General features: G+C 38.5%; 1 protein-coding gene across 8 annotated transcripts; it reads right to left on the reverse strand.

Moving 5' to 3' along the window:
* On the reverse strand, nucleotides 1–25,394 carry LOC107143998 (glutathione S-transferase alpha-3-like). 8 transcript variants are annotated; one of them, XM_048805473.1, is made up of 8 exons: nucleotides 25,235–25,394; nucleotides 15,547–15,677; nucleotides 12,298–12,404; nucleotides 7,112–7,163; nucleotides 6,037–6,169; nucleotides 4,062–4,203; nucleotides 1,430–1,561; nucleotides 1–511 (listed from the first exon to the last, which is right to left on the reverse strand). In XM_048805473.1, exons 3-8 carry the CDS (start codon nucleotides 12,379–12,381, stop codon nucleotides 392–394), a joined length of 663 nt encoding a protein of 220 aa, XP_048661430.1. In that variant the 5' UTR covers nucleotides 12,382–12,404; nucleotides 15,547–15,677; nucleotides 25,235–25,394; the 3' UTR covers nucleotides 1–391. The 8 variants fall into 8 exon arrangements, with proteins under 8 accessions (XP_048661430.1, XP_048661432.1, XP_048661429.1 ...); XM_048805475.1 differs by lacking the exon at nucleotides 7,112–7,163 and having other exon boundaries at nucleotides 25,235–25,393; XM_048805472.1 differs by lacking the exon at nucleotides 15,547–15,677 and having other exon boundaries at nucleotides 25,235–25,392.
* Nucleotides 25,395–27,224: the final 1,830 nt, after the last annotated feature.

Genomic DNA, 27,224 nt, shown 5'->3' on the forward strand with positions numbered 1-27,224 from the left:
TGATTCTTTACAAAATTTATTTATTTGGGTGAGAAAGGAAACAAAACACAAAAGGGAAAGAACATTTTTGCAAAGATCAAAATATGGTTTGAAAGTTTCTACATAATTTTCTTTGACATAGTATATGACAGATGTTATATGACAATTTTTGGATATATTCTCTTTTTTATTTAAATTCAAGGAGATATCCTAGGAGGTGATCAGGATTTCAGACTTCATCAAGAACAAACAAATTGGATTGCAAAGAATTCTGCATAGCTCATTTCTAACTGAATTAGTACATTAACTTTGGAAAACCTTTTTAGATTCACAGTAATCAGTATCAACATTTAGGCAAAGCATTTCATTGTTACAAAAATATAGAATATTGATTTTGAATGTCCAGCCTTATTTAACCAAAACTCTTCTTTAATTCTTCAACAAATTTCTCATCTTCAAAGGGCTTCCTCTGGCTGCCAGGCTGCAGAAACTTCTTCACTGTGGGCAGGTTGCTGACTCTGGTTCTCAGGGCCTGCAATGTACAAGTACACAATCTCAGAGTGGAGCCCAAACAAACACCCATTAACACAACCAGGAAGTCTGCACCCCTCCTTGATAAAGACCAACTGAATCCCCCCATCAGCACAGCATGCTGTCTGGGAAATAGACAACCAATGAGAAAAAAAGATAAGAGCTAGAAAATAAAGCTCCAATGACAATTCCCCGTTTCCCTTTAAAACTGTATATAGTTCCAGCTATCTTCTTTACTGCCTTACACTTTAATCCTATAAATTCATTCCTGTTGTATGATATAAGGAAAAACACTGTGCCTGCCACATGTAGATACAGAGAAGCACTCAAATGGGTGAGATGACAATATAGGAAAAATTAATTAGAAATGATGATAGAAATAGATCAGCAAGGTGGAAGCCACTACAAATTATCAAACTGAGAGATAAAGATGGGAGTTGTTGAGGATGGGAATAGGAAAGGTAGGTTTGCAGAGAGAAATATGACGTCTGAGGGTAAGTACTTGAACTGAGGGAAGAAAAGATGGAAGGAGATTTGCTTGGATAGACTCAGTGTGCAAAGACAAGGACATATGTGGGATAACAGGGATTCCAGAGAAATCATGATCAGAACCCATGTGGAATAGGGGGCTGTAAAGAGAAAGCTAGATCCTTGTTTTTTCTCATTATAGAAGGCAAAATTTAGCATCCACCTCACATTTCCTTGCTAACAAGATGCTTTCCATTATTCAGAATCAGGGCCTAAAAAATCTTTTTTAGGGATCAGGTGAGAGAGAGAGAGAGAGAGAGAGAGAGAGAGAGAGAGAGAGAGAGAAAGAAGCCTGGGATGACTAAAAGTCAGAACACCATCAGCCCTGGTGTCCAAATGTTAGATTCATGATGGGAGGTGTGGGCCTCTGCGAGGACTTGAGAGAGAGCACCTTCAGTAGAGGGAAGTTGGCCAGAATGCTGGAGTCCAGCTCTTCTGTGTGGTAGAGAAGTTCAGTGAGGAGAACGTCAGCCTTGCTCAGCCTGTTGCCAACAAGGTAGTCTTCTCCGTGGCTCTTTAACACCTGCAGAATGGGAGGAGTCAGGTCATGAACACACATAGCCAGACTGCGGCTCCAGCTTGCCCCTGAGCCTCTCAGTTCAACTTTCCCCATATGCTGCCTCCTGGGAAGGTGTGGAGCTGCCCAGAAGATCTTTCTCCAGGCCCTGACTCATGAGCGAGAGTGAAAAGTGGGGCTCTGCTCACTGCTCTGTTAAAACCCAGGGGACATTCATTCTCATAACCATATCCCTGGATGGTTCATACCTCCCACCCTGACCTGCATCTTCCTCACACACCAAGGGCTGCACCATGTTTCTCTCTGTTCCACACCCTACCAGGGTGCAGCCCTGAAATTTGAGGATGTTCCTTTCCCCTTTGTTCTATATGTAATATTCCATGGTTAACTGTTCTATCTACATGACGACACCTTTCACGTATGAGCACATCATCTCAGGGTTTCCATTTCTCCTCTTGTCTACTTTCCTAATGTCCTGGTGATATCTCTGGAATCTAATTACATTTCAGTTTGTCATCTGTCTTCTGACATTGGATCTGACCCTCAACACTATGGCATAATCTGTATGTGGAATTATGTAAGGATGAACTGAACTGATGTCCAGAACTTGTTTTGAAATGCATGAAAAATGATGTTTTATTTGTGGAGAAAGAAATAGAGAAATGAATACATATGAAAAAGGCAACATCTAGAGTATAAATTTTGCTGTCTCTGTGGAGTTTAATGAATCTTTGTCTTCTTGAACTTTCTTTCAACGTTTCTGGATATCTAAAAGTTTCACAAAAATTTTCTGGGTAATATATGATATTTGTTAAAATATCCTAGTAATATTGAGATCATGATGAATTAAGAGAAGAGAAAATAACACATAGCACTACTAATGAAAGATAATGTTTTTGTCAAACATGCTATCAGATTATGTGTACATAAAGAAGTACAAATCATTGCTTGTTATAACAATAAAACAGTAGATCAAATTCATAACGTAATTTGCACAATTCATTTATGTTTCAAGGGAGTCTTAAGTTTCATGTATGGATGACTTAGCTATAATCACTGAAAAACTTGTCATCAGATGATGTGCCCTAAACTATCAGCTCTACAGGGCCAGGAGGGTGAATTTGAGGATTTAATTATACCTAAATTCTTACCTCCTTGCCTGAGATTTACATGCAAGAATTGATTTAACATTTGCTGAATGAAGGAATGACAGAATGGTATAATACTCTGCAAGTGGGAATTAAGTAGTTAGTTTTTATTTATAAGTTTACTGTATCAGTTATGGTCAATTTTGTTTTATAATTTTTGTCACATGATTTCAAGTAATTTTTATCTTGAAATAGTATCCCTTTATGTTCAAAGAAAATTCTTAGTAATATAGGTATATAATGAGGGAACACGATTTCCTACCTTTTGTGCAACTTTCCTCAAAAATCTGAATGCCATGTCCCTCAATTCTATAGAACATTTTCTCTTACATCTTCCCTTCATCTTCTCTTCCTCTCCATCCCTCTGTCACCATCCCTGTGTGGATACTCCTTATCCATCCCTGATGGGCAGCTGGTCTCATGTCTCCTTACACACAGCAACAGAGATTTTCTGATGTGTTGCTTTTATCATGTTGCTCTTGAGTCAGAAGACTGTGCTGCTAGTCCAACTCCCAATGTGCTCAGATCTTCCCATAGCCCAAGTGCTGATTATGACCATGAAATTCTGTCACATAAAAATTTCTAGATTGGATTACAGTAAAACAAAACTTTTTGAAAAATTTAACTTTCTTAAGACTAGTACAATGGCTGTTTAAAGTATCTGTGTGCACAATGCCTTGAATGGAAGGGTACTAAATCAGCATGAAAGAAGTCCTTCTGGAAGTGAAGGCCAATGCCTAAGGAATCCCAGACTCTGTTTTTCTCCTGCATCTGTTATGGAATGAATATCGGTGGTCCCCCAAATTCATACGTTGTGATCACAACTCAATATGATACTTTTAGCAGCTGGTGACTTTGGAATGTAATTAGATCCTATAGAAAGAGCTCTCAAGAATGGTGCTAGTATTTTTATAATGGGATCTTGAGAGCTCCCTTGACCCAGCTGCCATGTGAGGACACAGCCAGAAGTCAGCCATTCATGAACAAAGAAGCAGAGCTTGCTAGATACCAATCCTTCAGGGCTTTGATCTGGTACTTCTCAGCCTCTAGAGCTATGAGAAATAAACATTTTTCTTTTTCCTTTTGGGGGGTTTTGTTGTTGTTTGTTTGTTTTGAGACAAGTTCTCATTATGTTGGTCAAACTGAACTCTAACTCAGGATGCTCCAGCTTCAGCCTCCCAAGGAGATGGAACTACAGCCACGTACCTTCATGCCCAGGAAAGGTCTGTTGCATAAACCACTACTCACCATATATATGGTGCCGTTCACATAGCAGTTCTAAGTGCTAAGACACCTGTTAGGATTAAGACACCCTCTAAACTCTTAGTGGCCTCAGAGAGAAAACAGCTTCCACTTACCTTCTCAAAGCCAGGAAAATAACAATTTCTAGATTTCTCTTTGATCTGAGTAAGGCTTTCATCTTTGTCCCCAGGTGGAAGGAAGGGGTATTGAAGAATTATTTCATTCAAATCTGCCACACCTTCTGAATACATATCAATTCTGAAAACAAAACACAATAAAGCACTCTGTCAAATGCCTCTTGCCCCATATTTTATACTTTAAAAGCCTTAGAGATTACAGCATCATGTGGTAGCAAAGGAATTCACCTCCAGTGGACACCTTCCATAAACCAGTTACTTATAGATTAATATTTGCTTCTTAGAGAACCTAAGGGCAGTTGTATTTCTAAAATATCTGTTATACACATGATCAAATAATCAAATAGCACCATTGAGTTCTCAGGGACAGTCTTGAGAGAACTTACTGTCTCTAACTACTGGTGGTACAAACAGGGATTCTTCCTCTGTTGTGGTGTGTTCTGCAAAACTTAGTGTGATACCAGTAGCTAAACCCCTGTCTCCTAGGTAGCTCAAGACAGTCCCCAACCCAGCATTTCAGACAAGTCCCTCCCCTTCTCTCATCTTATACAGCCCGGGCTCATTTTCATGTGCAATGTCAGGAGTTCTTTCAATTATTTCCCGTAAATCACGTTCCCTAACTCTTTCCATATACTGTTGCCCAATGCTAATCATGTTTGCATTTCTTGGGATCCCACCCAAGACATTCCCTGACTTGGTGCAATTCTTTATGTGGTTACAAAAAGTGCATAATATAAGAGAGTTTTATTTCTTTTGTTTCAAATAGGCTTTCCAAAAATTCTTTTTTAAATAGCTGCTTTGTTAATAAATATTCATGTCATAATTGTCACCCAATTAAAGTCTACTATTCAGTGATTTTTTTTAGTACATTCACAGAATTCTGCAAATATCAACACTCTCCAGTTCCAGAACATTTTTACCATGTTGGATGGATTACAAAAAAAATGTATACCACCTCTTCCACCATCTCTAGAAACTACTAATCTACTTTCTGTCCCTGTGGATATGAGTGTTCTACACATTCATACTAAAGAAACCATATAATATGTGACCTCCTAGGTCTGATTTCTTTTATGTGACATAATGTTGTCAGTGTTCATCCATTTTGCCATATGCATCATACTTCATCTCTTTGCACAGCAAATACTATTCCATGGTATAACTGAAGAATCTTCCTTCATCTATTATCTGTTGCACCTTCAGTTTATTTCCACTTTTTTGATATTTTGAACAATGTACCTATGAACATATGTATAGAAATACTACTCAGTATTTTTATCACTCTTGGGTATATCCCTAGTACTGGAATTGCTGGGATATCAGTAACTCTTACTTTTTGAGGAACTTTCCACAGATTTATACAAGATTTTATTTTCAGTAAAGCAGTTCCAGCCCAGGAGGGAGGAGACCTAAACCCCAGTGCTGAATCAGTGGGCTTCTTCAAATCTACATGAAAAGCTTTAGGTCACCCTCATGTCTTGACACCAGACTCCACCAACCCTCATCAAGCCGACCCATCTGTAGAAGAAGAGGGTAGCTTAGGTTCCTGCCTGTCATTCTTGTACTTTCTGGAAATGGAAAATCAGGTGCTTCAGATCCTTCCTTCTCAGGCCTTCAAGTCTAGACACTCAAACTCTTCCCCTGTCCCAAGCTATTGCATAGTTTAACCTCTAAGCTAAGCAAATGGAATCAGGATTCCACCATCTTCCTGAATTCATAGTTCCTCGGGATTTGCAAGCTTCCATGAACCGCATCCTCTCTACATGACACTGCCCTGAATTCACTTCATGCTTACTCTTTCTGCGTCTCCACAGCGCTCTCCCATACTGACCTCAGTGTTTATGCCCAGGGTCAGCCTGGTGCTCGTCAGGATCTCCCTGCCTTGGTTTTTCTCACTCAAGGAAGGACCTAAATGCTTCTTGTGTTATCTGAAAAAATAGAAAATATACCATACAGGGCTTTCTCCTTTATGTCCTTCCCATAGAGGTTGTATTTGGCAGCAATGTAGTTGAGAATGGCTCTGGTCTGCACCAGCTTCATCCCATCGATCTCCACCATGGGCACCTGCTGGAACATCAAACTCCCATCTTGTGGAAGGAGAAAACAAACAGAATGAGATGTCTATGAGTCAGACGTGTTCACAATGTATAACAGTTGTGAAAATGAAGACGCAAAAGGGAAAAATAATTGCTTGGTAAATTTTGAAGTAAGATACTATTTTATTTTTAGCTTTTTTTCTTTTTTTATTCTTTTCCATCTTCTTACTTTTAGCCTATTATTCCATTGATGTTTTAATTTCCCATCCATTTAGACACATTTGAATATTTGTGTGTTTAGCTCATCTTCATGGATATTTTAGGAAGAAAATGGGGAACCAGTGATAGGGCAAGAGCCATTTCCATTCAACATAGGAATTTTGCATAGTCTCATGGTGTTCATGACATCAAGGACAGTTCAGAGAGATTTCTATGTGGGCCTCTCTGTGTGCTTTTCCAAAGACAGCATTGGACAGTGTGTGCAGGCTGGACCTTGTGTTCCTCACCCCACAGCTGGCAGAAGGGAAGAGCTCTTTGCCTCCTCACTCCTTCACCTGGACTTCCATATTCAGCACAGTCACATTTTCAATTCTGCAGTGCACTTGGGTAGTCACCTTGTCGAACCCCTTAAAGAAAAGATCTGAAGTTGATTTCTGGAGCCATTTCTGCTCCTGTCATCTAATGAATGCCCCTGTGCATGCTTGGATGGGAAGGGAGGTGTGGGATCCTGAGCTGCTTGAAGCTCAGTCATAGAGCAGAAAGCATAAAAAAGAAAGGAGAGGGATTTACAGGACCTTGGAATGGTTCCTTAGCAAGTATTCACATAATGGGTCTCACACTTTTTAACACTGAGATTTGCCAGATCTTATATTTTTACCACTCTCTGCCTCTCCACTACCAACACTACCGTCCTTAGAAACACATAGTGATTGCATAGTGTTTAAATCTTCTATTAGGAACCCTCTTAAGAGGCATTTAGATATTTGTTCTTACTTTTTATTAACTTTTTCATGTCTTCTCGAGTTTTCACCAAGTTCTCTTCAAACTGGAAAGCAAAACCAGTAAATGAATCTTTATTAGTGCATTCCACAGCAACGGATGCTTTTCAATTTGGATGGCTTCTTTCTGTACATAATATGAAGGGGGAAAGATTTTTTAGCTTGGTAGCTGATGAAGACATTTGTAATTTGTATTAGATCCATCAAAAATGCACAGAAAAGAAAAAGAGAAATGGAATCAGTCACAAAAATAGTTGTTCTTGTAGCTCACTTCGCCTCCATTCTATGTCCATGCATAGGTCATGATTTGGGAGGAATCTCATTGGAAGGAGGACAACTGAGAATCTTTTCTTGTTGTGGAGTTGCAATATCTCAGGAAACCTGTCTCTAAGATCAGAACAGGGTTGGGTGCATCTGTTGCATGAGATATGCCATAGACCCACAACCATTTAACATTCTGCCACAATCAAGTCTCCACTGTAATTAATATCACCACAGTCCCAGGATTCCTGCCATTGGTGAAACGAGTTCTAGTTTTTATTTATTTATTTATTTATTTATTTATTTATTTATTTATTTATTTATTATGATGGGGATTGAACCTAGGACCTTGTACATATGAGGCAAGCACACTACCAACTAAGCTATATCCCTAGCCCCATGGGTTCTAGTTTTTATACAACTTTTACTCTTAAAGCTAGAATTGCCTCTTCTGGAAAATGTGGGGCATGTTAGAGTTCCCAATTTTAGGAAACAATTGGAGTCCCCAGACTCATATTTTTTTCTCTAAAGATTTTAGTTTTTGATATGATTGTGTGGGTTGAGTGTCACTTCTTTACTGTCCTCGCATCTTGACCTTGGACAATTTACTGAATTTCCTTATGCTTCAGTACTCTAATCTGTAAAATAGTTTTATTTATTTATTTTCAATAAACTGGGTTTATTTATGATGCCTATGTTTTGGTTGATTTATGGAGTAAATCACTAAGGCCTGCAAATGACTAAAAAATGTACCAGGTGTCTATTAAGTTCGTAATAAATATAAGTCATCATTTGCATTTTGAAAGACAGCTGGCTATTTCACCATATCCTCCTTTTAAAAAACTTTTAGTTATACTAATACAGATGACCATGTACTTTAAGCCTTATGTTAAGTCACTCAGATTGGATTGGCAGCCAGTAAGAAGGGATGTTTCTAGTTGATCAGAAGCTCCAAGTGGTGGCCTGTGTGTAATACAAATATGACAATCAGTTTTTTAAATACAGTGAAATTAGCTTACTAGGCAGAATCTTTCAACCTAAAGTCCATGGAAGACTGGATTTTGATGTTAACATGACTTAGTTCCAGCTGTGGCTCTGTCTCATATTAGCTGTGTGACCTAGGGATAATCGCTTCACATTTCTAAGTCTCATGTGGCTCATCTGTAAAATTATGTTGGAGCATTGTCTTAAATAGAATATTTCAGTGTTTTCAAAACACATGATACAAGTCTGATCCACATAAACCAAATAATAAAGAACACTGGTGTTTGCAGTGGCTAATGTACTTTAGTGGAATTCTTGATAGTGAAAAGTCCAAATATTGGGGTTTTCTACAATGCTTTTTGGAATAGTTTCTTGTGGATCTATATGATCATATATGTGGTGAGCCGCTTCTGCCGTTTATGCAAATTATGGTCGCCATTACAAGATGGCGCTGGCTCCGCTGTGGTCTGTGACAAACAACTCCTTATTTGGGAGAGTTGGCGCATGACTTTTCATCACCCTATGAGAAAGCTCCACGTGGCAGCTTTGCATTGGGGCTTGAGATGCTTTATTAAGGCTGGGAGGGGCATCCGAGGGGGTAGAAGAATCCGAGAGGGAGAAGAAGAACTATCAGGGGCCTGAATAAAACTGCTGAAAGAAGATTCTTGAGTTGCGTCTTTCTTGCGGGAAAGAAGTCGCGACACATATAGGATCATATCACAGAGACAATGAGGAGGTGTGGGATAGCAGTTTACCAAGCATCCAGTTCATAGAAAACATAGAGGTGATGGGTAGCCATGGCAGGTGGCCAAGGTGAGTGGGGTGGCAAGTGTGATGTTGACTGTGAGGCTGACGAGATGGATGGGGCTGTAATGATCAACTTCTGGGCACAGACAGCCCAAGAGTCCTGAGTAAGGGTCTCCAGCCAGCCCTTGCCCACTACTACCCTCTTTAGTCAGCTGGGATAGAGAAGAGGAAGCTGTTGGCATCACCCCCTTTCTCCTCTCCTATCCTGAGCTCCTCCTCCCCAGAGGATTGGAATGCATCTCTGAGACTAAAAGGTAGCACCTGGAAGATGGTGAAACCAGAGGGCTCCTTTACAGGAAGAAACAACTAGGATGATCAGCAGTTTTTATTTCTTGTGTCCTTGTTTCTCCAAGAAATTGAGAAAGGATAAGGTTAAAGTCCATGTGTTCTTAGAAGAATGGAGAAAATGTCATTTCAAGACTTTGGTAAACACATTGCTATGAAGTTGAAGTTCCTCTAAAGGGACATGATGGCACTCTGAAACCCTTGTTTTCTGCTGCCACCTGAATACAAGATTTCCCGAGTTTGTCCAGGACTTCCTCACCAGGAAAACCCTTGTTTGTTACCTGTTCCTCTACTCCGGACTAAATACCATCTTCTCAGTGTTGCCTCTAGAGGACAGCCCTCAGCTGAGTCACAGAGAAACCTACTGGATCCTGCTTAAATACTAGCAAAAATGGTCTTTTAATCCTGCAAGATGCTTGATCTTGTCCCTTGTAGATACATAGGTTGCCCAAGGGCAGGGCCTTGTCTGTTGCATTCATTGTATATCCCCAGGACCTCACACAGGACCTGGTTCTTTAAGTGCTCCACAAAATTATTGCTGAATGAATGTGTCCTATGGTTAACTGGCAGTTTGTTACTGTCTCTTGCCCCATCCGTCATGTGTGGTATGTATTTTCACTTTAAATGCATTCCTTTTTCTGATATTGTACATTTAAATTCTATTATTATGAAAATTTTTGATATGTACAAAATAAAAAGAATGTAACGTTGTTCGTTATATACTTCAACAATGATCAATTCAAGCAAACAGCTTTTCATCTATTCACCCACTTGCTCTCCTTCTATTAAATAATTTGAAAAAAATCCAAACTATCATGTACAGTCAAGTACCACATAACAATGTTTTGTTCAAACATGGACTGCTTATACAAACGTAGTGCAATACAATAATAACTGAAAATTTTCTGTCACTTAGTGAATGTACAGCTGAAGAAGGGCAAGATAATAGAAAACTATGGAAGAAAACAAATTCACAGGGAAGGTTTGAGGCCTCAACAAACTCCTTTAAAATTTGAAAAGAACTCCCAACATGGGAAAGTTTTCATTGATAGAGAATAATTTTCATGGTGTACTATCTGTTTCAAATAAATCTATATGATGGAAAAAAGAAGTCAGCCATTCAAAGCATCATGGATATATTTCTACACAGTGATACCTCCTCAGGATGAGCATCAAACAGGCCCTTAGTGGCTAGTCACTTTGATCATAGGAGGTGACAGAGCCATGCATGTTACTGTCCTGAAACCTTCAGTGGGATCAGATATGGAGGTAGAAGACCATGATATTGATGATCCTGAACCTTTATAATGTGTGCATATGTCTTAGTTTTTAACACACAAAAATTTAAGTTAACATAAAAATATTAAAAGCAAAAAATATTATAAAGATACAAAAAATATTTATAGCTGTACAATAGGTTTGTGTTTTCAAGAATCAATAAATGGGATGGAATCAAACTAAAAAATTTCTTCTCAGAAAAGAAATAATCTGTGAGGTGAACAGAGAGCCTACACCCTGGGAGCAAATTTTTACCCCTCACACATCAGATAGAACACTAATTTCTAGGGTTTATAAAGAACTAAAAAAACTAAACACCCAAAAAATACACAAATAACCCAATCAATAAATGGGCCAAGGAACTGAACGAACACTTCTCAGAAGATGATATACAATCAATCAATACATATATGAAAAAATGTTCATCATTGCTAGCAAGTAAGAAATGCAAATCAAAACTACTCTAAGATTTCATCTCACTCCAGGTGGAATGGCAGTTATTATGAATACAAACAACAATAAGTGTTAGTGAGGATTCGGGGAAATAGGCACACTCATACACTGCTGGTGGGACTGCAAATTGATTCAGCCAATATGGAAAGCAGTATGGAGATTCCTTGGAAAATTGGGAATGAAACCATCACTTGACCCAGCTATCCCACTCCTTGGTCTATACCCAAAGGACTTAAAAACAGCATACTACAGGGACACAGCCACATCAATGTTTATAGCAGCACATTTCACAATAGCTAAATTGTGGAATCAATCTAGCTGCCATTCAACAGATGAATGGATTAAAAAAAATGTGGTATATATACATAATGGAATATTACTCAGCAATAAAAGAGAATAAAATCATGGTATTTACAGGTAAATGGATGGAATTGGAGAAGATAATGCTAAGTGAAGTTTGCCAATCCCCAAAAAACAAATGCCAAATGTTTTCTCTGATATAAGGAGGCTGATTCATAGTGGGGTAGGGAGGGAGAGCATGGGAGGAATAGACAAACTCTAGATAGGGCAGAGGGGTGGGAGGGGAAGGGAGAGGGCATGGGGTTAGAAATGATGGTGGAATGTTATGGTCATCATTATCCAAAGTACATGTATGAAGACAAGAATTGGTATAAATATGCTTTGTATACAACCAGAGACATGAAATATTGTGCTCTATATGTGTAATAAGAATTGTAATACATTCCACTGTCATATATACAATTTTTAAAAATTAATAATAAATAATAATTTAGCATCATCAAATAATGAATATTTATGGTTCTAGTTTTGAATAAATTCCATAAATTGTGTTTTACAATTAAAAAAAATCAAAAAGTTCCACAAATTGTGATATGTTTATTAAATTATTTTTAATGTTTATGCTCTTTGATGAGAAGATATATTAACTATTTATTAGATCAAGCCTGCGAATCTCTTAATAATTGGCAATTCTTATTTAAGGCACTATTCTTGATAGTTCATTCAGTAAGAAACATACGTATCTTAGGTGAGAAAATCATCTGATAAAAAAAAATTTAGGTACAAATTAATATGGTCTAATTCAGAACCTACCTTTGCTCCAGCTGCAGCCAAGAACCATCGGATGGACTCCATCCTGCCCCGTGAATTGAAGTAGTAAAGCACAGGCTTGGCCATCACAATTGTGTGTCTTGGTTTCTCTAAACACGAATGAATGAAATCATGATATCAGAACTGTACTTTAATATACTTTCAGAATAGCAGAACAGCACCAGCTATACTGAAGAAGGACCTGCCTTCTTTGTGGCAGGGTTGGAGAAGTTCTTGGAATGTATTACTAGGTCCAATGGGTTACTGGTCCAGCTGCCAACCTCAGATGGCACCAAACCAGTCTCATTTCCCCATTGGTTAAAATGTGACTGTTCTTGACAGCCTCAAAGATCACAGTGGATAGCAATAATGCCTGAATGTAAGTTAGTGGGCGGAGGAAGAACTGGAGAACTAAGACTGAATGAAAAATGAAATCTATCAAATTATGCTATATCTAGGTATGAATATACCATAATGAATTTCATATATAAATAAATACCCAGTTATAATATACAAATTAAAATAACAATAACAATAATGGAAGAGCAGAGTAGAGTAGGTCAGGAGTAGCAGAGGGAAAAGGAAGGTACTGGGGAATGAGATTGATCAAATTAGTTAATGTGCATGTACAATTATGGCACAATTAATCCCACTGTTATATATAACTATGATGTACCAATAAAATTATTGAAAACCTCCTAATTATATCAGCCCAATACTAATCTCTTTGGATATTGTATTATTAATATTCACAATAGCTTCAGGCATCAGTCTGTATTATCTTCACTTTTCAGTTAATGAAACTGAACATCATGAAAGTGAAATGCAATGTCCAGTCACACCAAAGTCACCAAGGGACATGATAAATCACAACATGAAACAAGAACAAGGAGGGTCTAGAACCACACGGGGTGAAGGCCTTGAGAACTTTCGAAGGCTCTGAATCAGAGGACAGCAAGGACCAAGAGGAGCAAAGTCACTGTTCAGTCCTTTGGCTGTTAGGCTGCATTGCATCAAAAGTAGAAATTAGGCTTCAAGATTTATTCACTCGTAGCTCCCAGTTCCGTCCACAGGCAGAGGTTGCTGATTCCTTGCTTTTTTGAAACTCCGTGCTCTACTCTATGGCTTATATTTTGTCGTGTGATCTAGCAAAAGGGATATGCTGCATTCACTTGACTGTAAATGGAGTGGAGTTAACATCCTTTTAGTGCCAGCCATACATTAGGATTCCATGAATTTATCTACAGTTTAACCTAAAAGGAGTAAATCCTCAGGGGACTTCATGGAATATGATCATTTTACAATTGGGGATAGTGTGGTTTCTAGAGGAATTTGTCCAAATGAAGTGATGGACCAGGAGTTCAAACTCACCTCTGTTCAAAACCAAAGTCTAGGCTTGATTTTCTGTTACTGAGTTTCAAAATATGCACTGTAATCCTTCTGTGCATCATGAAATTCATTAATTTTGCAAATTAAATTGAAAGGAACAGCAAATATCAGGGTGCAGAAAGGGTAATTAATGTTTGGAGAGTGTTTCACTTCCGTTATGTATGCAGTGTGCATAGGAGTAAGCGCATGTGTGTGCTCAGATGGCCATTGTAAGTGGTACTAGACACCCTGATGGCATTATTGAAGGATCTTCGATGGCCCTCAATATGTCTCAGGCTACACAGAACATGGGGCACAGCGTAGAATCAGAGAATGAAAATCAGTGGTTCTAGGAACTGAGGTGACTTTACTATCATGAGTGTGAATACAATCACACAATACTCACTGAAAACAGGAGTCCCAGTGAGAAGAGTTCAAGGAGTTCAAGGAAAAAATTCTGTCTTCTTGCAAAGTTTTGTCATTGAATTTAATGCAAAAATATACTTGTCTTTACCATTAGATGTACTTCTGAATTATGTGTGATTGAATTTTAGGCATCAAAATGTTTTAAATTCCACATTTTAAAATGTGGCACACAGACAAAAAACTAACCTTTATGAAGTATAAAATCATTTAGAAGCACCTATTTAACTCTCAGTCTGTTAGGAAGTCCATTGTATGTATGAGGAAAGTGGAGGAGGCGTGTTCAGCACAAGGAAAGGGAGAGTGAATTTCAAATTATGGAATATGCATGTACAATTATGCATGTTGAGCTGCTCAGGAGCTGAGTTCACAGGACCACATGATCCTCATCCTCATACTGTGCTCCCTCAGCTGTTGTCTGGATCCTGTTACACAGGGTGATAAGTTTTACCTTACATAAGGCTCTATCATGATGCTCTTTCTTCTAAGTGACTTTCTCCAGCTTCTGAATGTGAGGCTTCCAAAGGCCAGGCCAAGACTGGGACAGAGGTCCCCATGAAGCTTTGCTAGGTGGACAGAAAATGGAACCACTGGATGCTTTGCTGGGGTCCCACCCAAGTTTCTCACTCATAGTCAATATCTAGTTGTGACTGTCCCCTCCATGACTGTTAGGCAAGAGATAGGCATGAACAGTGGGTCAGGACTTTAGGAAAATACCCAATACAGAGCAAAATGGTTCATCACAGCTCTGACTTGGTGGAGCTCCAAGGACTGACAAGACAGCTATTTTAGGACTCTTGCCTGGTCTCAGCTCTATAAACTATTCATCCTACAAATGGAGGAAGATAGATGAATTCAAGGGCCAAAAAACAAAGGGCAAGGATATGTTTGCTCAGAAGGGCTTAACTGCTAAGATGTTTTCAACAAGACCCTACACAAACAACATACAGCAGAGATTTCCAGGCTGAGGAAAGCAGGATGATTAAGACTGGAGCCCCCTGATCTTAAATCTTGTAAAACTAGACCTAATTAAGACCTGTCAGTCAGGCCAAGATAACCAAGAGTTGCCCTTAGGTTGTTAGCTAATGTAGTCTGTCAATCCAGAGGACAGAGACAATACCTGGGTGGGGCCTTTTAACAATCTCCCTCCCACCCCGATAAAAGCTGAGGCACAAAGAAGGATGTTGTTACTTTCCCCTCTCTCTCCCTTAAGGCTGCTTCTCCCCTTTTCTTTCTCTTTGAATAAACTTAGCTATACTTTCACTAAGTCTTGGGTCTTGCTTGAAACCCTCTGATGTGAAAACACAGAGTTGTGAACACAGTATATTCTCTCTGGTAGGATCTTATCTCAGGCCTCTTCTATCCTCTGTTACCACAACCACCTGGGAATAATTCCTGGATTCCTAACGCAGAGGAGCATATTGAAGGTAAAGAGGGATGGCTACTCTCCTGCTCACACACTTGAGTGATGGGTTGTTTGAACTCTTCTGGTTCCACCAGGGCTTCTCCACTCCAGCTTGGAACTCTCCCCTTCCTTTATGCTTATCTCTCAGGACTTTTACATATATTCCCAGCCAGAGTCCTGTAGCCACCTGAAGACAGGAAGCAGAGGGAGCAAGGAGACATAGAATTCATGAGCAGCTTTTCAGGGGCTTCACGGGAAGAAAAAAAAAATGGTAAAATGTGCCAGGCGCAATAGTTCATGCCAGTAATCCCAGCAGCTTGGGAGGCTGAGGCAGTTCAAAGCCAGCCTCAGCAACAGTGAGGCGCTAAGCAACTCAGAGAGACCCTGTCTCTAAATAAAATACAAAATAGGGCTGAGGATGAGGCTCAGTGGTTGAGTGCTTCTGAGTTAAATCCATGGAAACCCCCACCTACAATGGTAAAATAGTTTCTTGCTTTCCCTTGACAACCGTAAAACATGAGTAAATTAAAGACCAGAATAAGGATATTTGCCTCATTAAGACAAATGGTCTTGTTTTGAAAGAAATGTAATCTATGACAATTCTAGTAGTAGGTTAAAAAGTTATGTCTCTGAGATGGTGTCCATCTCCTAAAATATAGAAGGGTGGTTTACAGAGAAATCTCTACTTCCCTCTTAGCATAGGTAACTTAGAGTAGATTGTTTAATTTCTAACTGTCCATTTTCTTTTCTGAAAATACATAGAGTTACAACTAACTTTGAGGATTTTTCAGAAATTGCATTGAAATAATGTGCATACACTTGTAATAGGCACTCAGTAAATGGATGCTTGCTGTTTCTCTAGTTCCTGGGCACTCATCTGTGTGCACCTGAACACATTGGGTAGCCCATGAATCCTTTCTCTTTCCATGCGTCCTTCTTACCAACTGACCATCCACCCATCATGTACTATCCATCTATCTCTATCTCTGTTTTGTCCAGAGAATTCTGGAGCAGTTTCCGTGTACCAAGCAAGGATGATGGCTACAGGGAGCAAGGTCTGACTTGGTCTCTGCCAGGAAAGGGTTTAAATCTAGTCAGGGACACAGCATTATAGACACCTGACAGATCAGAATGACTCTGGAAGTGACTTCACTTTATGGGTCTCTGGAAATTCCAAACCAGGATCTAAGACCAGGGCAAAGGCCAGATAGCCAGATTATCAAAGAAAAGGAAATGGGTAGAGAGCACTTCCCCATCAAGCAGTTGCTAACATCTCCAGGGGAGGGGAAGAATCACACTCTCCAACACAAGGAATGCACCCCTGGACAGCTTTGTTCCTGCCTTTTGGTCATGTAGGCATGTTAGGAAGAGGAGAATGAGGAAAGGATTAAAAAAAAACAGACATTTATAAAAATACAAGACATTCCATTCCCAGGGAACCAGCTTTGGGTTCCCAGTTTCTCTCTGGAGGGAATCTCTCTCCCCTTGCTTCCCTTCTCTCTTCTGTGTCTTAAACAAAAATTACATTCTACTCTTGCCTTAGCATTTCTAGGGTGTTTAATCATCAACACTGGGGGAATGAGGACCTGATCCTGATTTCCAGTTCTGGTATCAGAACCATAATTCTGCTCACCAGGTAGTCAGCACAAGAGGAGAATCCTGCCAGCCTCAGAGAACTGAGGACCCTGCCCTTTTACAAACAAGCTGCAGAGTACCAGGGTAGCCTCTCTTTCTCCAGACTGAATGGATTTTACACCCCAGGTCTCTGTTTCCTACACTGTAAACCAGGATCACAGTTCATCCTTCTCCAAACCCTCTCTGCAGCCTCTTGCAACACACTTTTCTTCATTGTCATTTCAGTATCTTCTCCCAGGGGTGCTGCACTAGGTTCTGTGATTCTGGTAGACCCTGGTTTCTCTGACACCTGGATTTTCAGACTCTCTCCCTGAAACTCACTCTCTCCTTTATAGAAACGTTCCTTCTTCCCAATATTAACATTCATGCAGATCATTGCTGGCTTTTAAATTCTAATTCTAAAGACTCATGCATTCCAGTTAAGTGTTCCTGTGCTTTTAAGAACTAGTTACACGCTCCAGTGATTGGCGGGTCTTTGCACGTAGACTTCTGAGTGTTATCGCCTGGCAAATCATGTCTCCCAGTGATCCTCAGCTGGGGTGATACTGCTTCACCTGCACTGAGGATGGTGGGCAATGTCTGGAGAGGTTTCTAGGCATCAAGGCCTACACAGTGGAGGAATAGGAAATGCTACAGCATCAGGTGGGGTGAGGCCAGGACGCCTCTGAATATCCTTCTATAAGCAGGACAGCCCCCCACATTCAGGCCAAATGGGTAGTCTTGTCAAGGTTAAGAAAACTTACTTAGTCATTCTCCTGTTTTGCCATGAGATGGTGAATCCCAGAGAGGTAAGACTTGCCATCTGGTTAATTAGTAGCAAAGAGCGAAATAAAGTCTAGTTCCTCTGGTATTCAGACTACATTTTCTTTTCTTTTTCATTGGTTTTTCAAAACATTACATAGCTCTTGACATATTTCATACTTTAGATTCAAGTGTGTTATGAACTCCCATTTTTACCCCGTATACAGATTGCAGAATCACATCGGTTATACATCCACATTTTTACATAATGCCATATTAGTAACTGTTGTATTCTTCTACCTTTCCTATCCTCTACTATCCCCCCTCCCCTCCCCTCCCATCTTCTCTCTCTATCCCATCTGCTGTAATTTAATTCTCTCCCTTGTTTTTTTTCCTTTCCCCTCACAACCTCTTATATGTAATTTTGTATAACAATGAGGGTCTCCTTCCATTTCCATGCAATTTCCCTTTTCTCTCCTTTTCCCTCCCACCTCATGTCTCTGTTTAATGTTAATCTTTTCCTCTTGCTCTTCCTCCCTGCTCTGTTCTTAGTTGCTCTCAGTATATCAAAGAAGATATTTGGCATTTGTTTTTTAGGGATTGGCTAGCTTCACTTAGCATAATCTGCTCTAATGCCATCCATTTCCCTGCAAATTCCGTGATTTTGTCATTTTTTAGTGCTGCGTAATACTCCATTGTGTATAAATGACACTTTTTTTTTTATCCATTCATCTATTGAAGGGCATCTGGGTTGGTTCCACAGTCTAGCTATTGTGAATTGTGCTGCTATGAACATCGATGTAGCAGTATCCCTGTAGTACGCTATTTTAAGGTCTTCAGGTCCGAGAAGGGCAATAGCTGGGTCAAATGGTGGTTCCCTTCCCAGCTTTCCCAGGAATCTCTATACTGCTTTCCAAATTGGCTGCACCAATTTGCAGTCCCACCAGCAATGTACAAGGGTACCCCTTTCCCCACATCCTCGCCAGCACTTGTTGTTGTTTGACTTCCTAATGGCTGCCAATCTTACTGGAGTGAGATGGTATCTTAGGGTGGTTTTGATTTTCATTTCTCTGACTGCTAGAGATGGTGAGCATTTTTTCATGTACTTGTTGATTGATTGTATGTCCTCCTCTGAGAAGTGTCACACTACATTTTCTATATCATAATAAATTTTAATTTTGATCTTCACAGGCTAAGTTGCATTACAGTAACACAATTCACAGTTGTGTGTTGACGACTTTTATAGAAAAAAACAACTTTAGCATAAAGTTAGATTAGTAAATGGCCCTTTACTAATTTCTCACAAACATTTATTTATCCAGTATAGTAGTTTGTAGAACTAGCTCTTCACTGGTCAAAGTCTCAGCTGTTCTACACTGCGGTCATCTCTCTTTTTTCCTGACATTTTTTTTTTTCTCTCATACCATGAAACTCTCCTGCCTTAGTTTTCTAAATTCTTGTTGTCACCATTTCTGTAAAGATGGATTCAACAGAAACTGAATCAATAATTCTTGAACTGTCACCTAAGCACAAAAAGAAGACTTAATATGAACATAAGACAGACTTCTGTTTGTAGCTACAGATATTTTAATGTATTTTTCTTGGTATCTAAAAATGAGCAGGTGAATAAATGTAGGACAATTGATTAGATCACTATTTACCTATTAAGGGTGGCTCTCTCTTAGCTCCACAACACCACAACGACAAAGAGTTCCTAATGTGTTTAGGAACTACTTACTCATTGGAATAACTCCTTCCCAGTAAAGAGTAGAGTCTAATTAAGGAAAGTCACCTGCATAGTGTTCAGGGACCACAATTTTCTCTACTGGACCAGAAGGAAAATGCCAAGTCATCTTCTTATAAGAAAACTGTCAGTTAATATGTTGCTTTTCAGGGTTGGCAAAGAAAGTTTAACCAAAACACTTCTGATAGATTTTACTCTCTCTACCTGTCAGGATTGAGTTTTTGAGAAATCTGACTGCACAGTTTTCATGAGTAAAATGCAAGGATTTAGACAGATTTCAACCCTCCACTGTGAGGTTAGGCATGTAAGCCAGGAAATTATAATCACAAATGTCATTTTATTCTGATGCAGAATAGATTTGCACATTTGAACACAGTGGCAGTTTAGATACCAATTAAATACTCCACTAAGGTTAAGCATGACTGAGGTTGTCCTAACAAAAAGATGTCAGTGCCCTAACTTTGCATCATCCAGGGAGGATTGGAGAGATGGCACAAATTCTGTGCCAATTCAGGTGGTCATGTATTTTGTAAATCCACTGGGGTGTCCAGGTCAAGAGGCCAAATGACACATTTATTATTTCTTAACGTTTGTGAAGTATTGTTTCCTGTAGTGGCACCCTTTCCTCCACAGAAAATCTTAACTAAGCTTCTCCAAAAATCTTCACCACAATTGATTTTAGGACTATCAGCAAAAGAGTCTCCACAAAAGAGTTCAATGTAGGTAAACTTCCTATTTTCCTGTTGCTCTATATTACTTGGCCTGGAAGAAATCAGCACTCAGGTGCTGAATGGCCCTTTACTAATTTCTCACAAACATTTATTTATCCAGTATAGTAGTTTGTAGAAGTGTGTGTGTGCAAAATGTGATTAAAAAAAGATTCTTTAACAAGGCCTCTGGCCTTGAGCTGGAGCTTCACAGAGATGTCTACATTTCTAGGATAAGAGAAGTTACCAATTGGCCTCATGGTAACATCTGACAGGGGGAAAGAAAGGGGAGAAGAAGTTCCCCTTGAAGGGTTAACTGCCTAGAGAAGTGAAAGAAAAAGCTGCTTTTATGTGAACTTCTGCAGGCTGTGAACTTCTGAGCCCCTCCCCTTACATGCTGGTATAAAATTCTGAAACTACCTATACTTGGGTTCAGGGGATTAATTGATTACAGCAAGAGCTGTACCCTCTGAACCTGGCTGCGGCCAAGTAAAACTGTTTTCTGCTATCTTTGGTGCCTTGCCTCATCTGTCCCCTATGACATTAATACAACAGTAAAATCTCTAAGGCTTAGAAAAGGATTTCTCCTCTCTTTTTGACCATTCTGAAGCCATCTAGGTTTCTGTGTTATCTTTTTCTCTTTGTTACCAAAAATCTTCAGCAAAATCCATACCGATGAAATTATCTCCATAGTTAGTGTTTCTTGCTGTGCAGAGGAAATCCCACTGAACTAGGAACGCTCATTCCCAGAAATCATGGCCAACAGGGGAGAAAAGATTTGGATTGCAGAATGTGAGCAGGAAAGGTAGGCCTGGGTCAGAGCAACAGAGGATAGTCAGCTCCCCAGAGGCACGTCTTGTGGTTTAGGCCATCTTGATATGGTCCTTTTTCATTTGGTTGCAGTGCGTCAGTCCTTGATGAGGTGTTTCAGTAAACTGTAAACTATGGGGAAGTTATTCTTTGTCTTCCTGGAACACGCTATGAAAAAATTTTCTTACTAAAGAGCAATTATTACTGGATTCGTACTGAGGATTGAACTCAAGGCCATGAGCATGCTAAGCACATGCTCTACCTCTGAGCTATATCGCTAGCCCAAATGCACTTTTTATCGACAATGTTGATGAGCTCTTGACAATATATGAGAATTCCCCTTTTATTAAGAGTCCAGAGTTACAGGACAAAATGTATAGGGTTTTTGTCATGATTTTAAATGGAGAAAGATGGTTCCTCCCATGGAGATAGGCTTTAAACTGGACACAACTGTGGGAAGAGCTCTTGAGGTATGGCAGTGTAAGAGTCAATACATTTTACCAATTGAACATTTATAACATAAATGCTCTAGAATTGATCAGATTCTATAGACGTTGGTATGATTCTTTTTCCAGCGAAATTGGGACTTTTATCACTGTGTAATCTCCTAATTTGGACTCATTATCATTTTAGAAGCACTTTCATAGCTGTAGCTCATCTATAAAGAAAGGCTTTTATCCAATGAGAGAACCTATGAATCAATACTAATAAACATGTTAATAGTGCAGTTATACAAATATGACTCAAAGAATGAGTCATTTTAAAAATGGTTAAATACCATTTTTAAAAACCATTTTTCTATGTGATGTAACAACAAACAAGGTAGTTTATTTTTCTCAGCCTTCCAAAGGTCTTATGGGATGTCTGAAGTTCTTTTGAGACCCAAAAGACTTAATTTTAGAATTTGATTTGGAGAAGTTTGTCATATATTAAGGGTTTAAAACAATTGATCAAAATAAGATCATAGGTCACTGTGAAATAATAGCTATTTATTTAGTCACTGTGATTTATGAACCAGATTTAACCACCTATAAAGTGATCAAGACTTTCAAACAAATAGATTAAAAAATGTAATTCTTCAAAGCAGACTCAGTTTTTCTTTTATCAGAACTTTAATAAAGACAGCAAAAAAAAAAAAAATCTTGACAAAACACAAAATCTGTGCTTTTTAGGTTAATTACCAAAAAGTAAAGAAAAGCCTGTACTGTGATTATTTCTCCTGTAGGAAAGCAGTTTAGATCACTTGGGAGTCAAACTAGTCCCTGGAGCAGAGAAATACATGACTTTTAGAAACAGTGAAAAGCACATAAAATGATCTGGTTACATGGAACAATCTGAATACATTAAGAAAAGCAAAAAGCAAATAATAAAGTTATTTTAGCTGTTAGCACAAACATTTTTAATATCAGGCCCTAACAGCAGAATCAGAACTGGGGAAAAAATAATACACTTATAGGAGCCAATAAAAGAGTTGAGGGAGTCATGCTTACATGTGCACTGCAAAACAGGAAAAGCCAAAGTTCAAAAGATGGTTGAAAATTTTTTGAAAAGCAGATTTTAGAATTAAAAAACAAACCTCTTGCAATTTTTTTTAACTAAGAACAGATCACTATTTCAAGAAAAACCTATTGTTTTAAACATAGTAGACAAAATTTTGTTTTCAATATAGTATGTGGATGCCTAAGTTGTAGACAAATCTACAAAAAGTTTTCTTTTAATAGCCAACTTGGTGACATACAACTCTTCTTTAATAAGATTTGTCCTTTAAAAACCTTTTATGACTTGCTTAAATCTTTAGTTTTATATTATACAAATATTTTTCATTCTGGAACAATCTAGTCCTTCAACTTTCAGATAAAAATTTTAATCTATCATGCCAGGCATGGTGGCACATGCCTGTAATCCCAGCGACTTCAGAGTCTGAGGCAGGAAGATTGTAAGTTAAAAGCCAGCCTCAGCAAGCGAGGCACTAAGCAACTCAGTGAGACCCTGTCTCTAAATAAAATACAAAATAGGGCTGGGGATGTGGCTCAGTGGTCGAGAGCCCCTGAGTTCAACCCCCAGTACCACACCCCCCAATTTTTTTTATTCTATCCCAAAATTCTTTCTCATACAACAACAAAAAATTCTTTTTAAGTTTCTATACCCAAAATATATCTTCATATTTATAACATTCTTTGTATCTTTCCCCACTACTTATTAGTTTCTTTTGGTCTTGTTTTTATTCCTTTTATTAAATTTACTTAAAATCCTAAAAATTTCTGAATTTAGATAAACTTTGCCTTTTAAATAAAATATTTTGTCTTTTTAGAGTTTTTTATTACACATCTTATTTTTTATATTCTTTGTACAGAGAATTTCATGTTCATTATACTTTTAAACTCTTAGTGAAAACTAGTGAGCACTGAGAGTAGTCCTATATCAACATTTGCCATTTTATAATTTCTAGAAAGATATGTTTTCTCAATTTCTTATGATGATTAATAGATTTTATATATTTAGGTTTTCTATACCAAGTAGAAAGAAGATGTCAAAATATATGTAGTTTTATAATTAGTAATTAATGTTTTTGTATTTTAACTTACTTGGAAATGACTTAGACATTTTATAAATATCTGTACAACAATATAACTTTAAGATTTTTAATTTACCAAAAGATTTTTGAAACTGTTTTTATTAGATATCTATTATATAATTATTGTTTTGAAATAGTTGGTTTTTAAACTTTGATTCCATTCCTTTATATCATATATAATTTACTTAATTTTAATAATTGTGTTTGACTTCTTTATAAAGTTCTTAGTTGATACTTTATTTTTTTAAAGCAAAACTAAGCTAACCACTGAGCCATAAACACAGCCCTTTTTATTTTGAGACAGGGTCTCACTCAGTTGCTTAGGGCCACCCTAAGTTGCTGATACTGGCTCTGAACTTGCAATCCTCCTGCCTCAGCCTCTCCAGGTGATTATAGGCAGGCACCACCATGCCTGGCTTTAGCTAACCTTGTCTTAACCAAGGCCTCTGAGACATCAGACACAGTATCCTTCCCAATCCCTCCTTCTCCCTAGTCAGGTGGTGTCCCAAGTACCTATATGGCTCTCAGGGCAGCTATGAAACAAGGCCCATCTGGTCTGGGTCCTTTGATTTATACACTGGGTGTAGAACCTAGGACAGAAGACAGGCGGCTGTGAATGCCTGTGGGCTCTGACCCCTTACATAATGGCCAGCAGGCAGAACCCAGCCAGGGAGAATAGCCCATATTGGTTTAGCTTTGCCTTGTAGCTGGTGGCTTAAAAGTTTCAGACACATACATATGTCCCCAGGTTTTACCATGGCTACCTGCCTCCTTAGAATATGGAGGCTTAAAACTGAAGACAGCTCACAATAAGAAATGACCAAGGATTTTGGGAGCCCAGCAGCTGGCCATTACAGCTTTAACTCACTGCCAAGTCAAGCAAGCATCAGAAATATAAAAGAAGCAACTGTTTTATGACCTTACGTCTAGCAGAGACAATATAATCTGCCTGACTGGTAGACCCAAGCAAAAATGTCCATTATATTTAAATGCTGACAATTTTTAACATATTTTTATTTCATTTTACTATTTAAAATCTAGCTTTATTTACCAAAGATTTATTGACCCTTATGAACAAAAAGTGGTTTGGATTAATTACTCTATATGGATTTTAAGAGGATAATTTTTGTTTTTTATAAGTGCTGAATTAATTTGCTTAAATTAACTAAAGTATAGTTTTTATAAATCAGTGGTAGAAAAAAGTCACACATTTATAAAATATACATATATAGACACAAATGCATGGACAGAAATAGATTTTTTAGTTTTTGTCTGTGAAGCTCATAGCCATATCTAGGTCCTGTATTTTAAAATAGATAAGTTGGGGTTGGAAAATGAAACAAATTAAGGTTAAGAAAGAACTTTTAAAGAGTTAATTTGCTCAGATTTTAAATAGTGAAAGTAGTGTCAAGGGAGCTTTTAGAAGCATATTTTAGTTTTTCTTTCGGTTTGTTTTTGAGTATCTAGTACGTTTTAGTTCAGTTGATAAAGCAGGAAAAAAAAAAAAAAAAAAACCAAAGCAAGTTACTTACCTTTCTTTCTTGAGCCAAAGGAATCTTCTGAGAAGAGGGATTTAGAGAATATCTAGCTAATTTTCTGGTGTTTATATTTGAAGGACAAGATAGGCAGCAGGCTGCCAGAAACAGAGAGAGAAAGAGGGAGGGGGAGGGGAGAGAGAGAGAGAGAGAGAGAGAGAGAGAGAGAGAAGAGGGAGGGAGAGAGGGGGAGAGGGCAAAAACACAACAAGCAATGGAGCGCCTCAGTGTGGCAAGAGAGACATCACAGGATTTTTTTTTTTTTTTAATTGAGATGGTTGCTAGGTAATCTGAGAATTACTTTCCCTGAAGGAAGCCATAGTTGATTTTCTATTTAACTTTTTTTCCTTTTTTTAAACTACCAATGTATTTTATTTGGCTTTACTTTGCTTTTCCAATTGAAAGCACACATAGATCAATTTGGAGGTGTTAAAAGATCCCCAAATTGTTTCAAATCATGCAGTTTATAGTAATCTGTGATAGAAGCCACAAGAAACGGATACAATCTTTCCCACATTCTGCCCTGCTAGCCTGGGATTATTTTGAAACAAATGACAGATACTATATCACTTTGCATATGCTGGCATTTATGTCTAATACTTCAAGACTGTTTACTAAACATAATCACATTTTTTTAACCATGCCAAAAATTTATAATTCCTTAAATTCAGCAACTATTTAGCATTCAGATTTCTCCAGTTGTTCCATAGAATTTCTTTAAAGTTGGATTATTCGCACTAAGACCCAAGCAAGATCCACAAAAGGCAGTTGAGTGACAAGAATAAATGTATCTGCAGATGTGACTAAATGAACACAGAGAGTCAGGCAGAAGGTGTGGGGATGTGTGAGGAGTTCTCAAAGCCCAGAGTGAGAAGGTGCCAGGTGTAGAGGCACTGGAAGGGACAAAAGTTGACCTGGAACAGAGGATGGCTCTGTTCTGTTCTTTGTTATTTCTCCACCTATTAAAAACAACACTAAAGAATCCATAGTAGACCTAGAGCTCTTCAGATGCATGTAAGGAAAAAAACAAAAACAAAAACCATTTTTATTATCATGAATAAAATGGATCCAAATGAAAAGAAAATTTCATCATCCCTTTACTCAGAAAAGTATCAAAAAACACAAAGAACTTTTTTTTTCCTGTACATACCTGAGACTGTCACACTTGATTCTGTGACAGACAATGTCACAGATAATATAGTAGAGTTCCTGGGCAAGATCAAACAGGCCACATCATCTACCTTCTTCTCTAGTATTTGGCTTTTTAGGGGTACTGGGGATTTAACCCAGTACCACTGAGCCTTACCCCAGCCCTTTTTAAATTTTTATTTTGAGGCAGGGCCTCACTAACTTGCTATGGGCAACACCATGTCTCCATCTGCCCCACACTTTAAAAGGGAGCACTCAGGAAATTTCAGGATGTTCTTCTTTCTTCTTCTTCCCTTCCCCCTTCCTGTCCCCTCCCCCTCCACTTTCCCCTCCCCACCCTCCTTTTCCCTCCTCTTCCTCCTCCTTCTCCTTTTTCATCTTCTTCCTCTCTCTCTCCAGTCTCCTTTGGGTAGTGACCACCTTCATGGCTGCACACTTCTCCCATGAGGAGACATTTCAGTGTCTGTTTCTCTTCTTTTTTTGTCTCCTCATGTTCTAGGTTATCTCTGTGGGGTCTGGAGTAAATCTGAGTGAACTTGAACTCATCATCCAATTGGCAACATTGGCTTTGGCCCCCAACCTACACTATGGTTTAATCTCCATGCTGCAGTATCCAGGGAGAGCATGCACTGTTTCTACAACTTACTTTGAAAAATGTGAAAAAAATACATTCGATTGAGGGAGAGAGTGGTGGAAAGATGGGCACATAAGGTAAAACCAACCTAATTAATTATCAATTTTTCCATCTCTGTGGTGGGTATCTATAGGTCAGGCATTTCTTTCAAATTTTCTGGATGTGTGAAATTTGCACAATGAAATTTTGGGAAAATATGTAACA

The sequence above is a fragment of the Marmota marmota genome, unplaced genomic scaffold (assembly GCF_001458135.2).
Source record: "Marmota marmota marmota unplaced genomic scaffold, marMar, whole genome shotgun sequence".
In the NCBI taxonomy this organism is placed as follows: domain Eukaryota; kingdom Metazoa; phylum Chordata; class Mammalia; order Rodentia; family Sciuridae; genus Marmota; species Marmota marmota.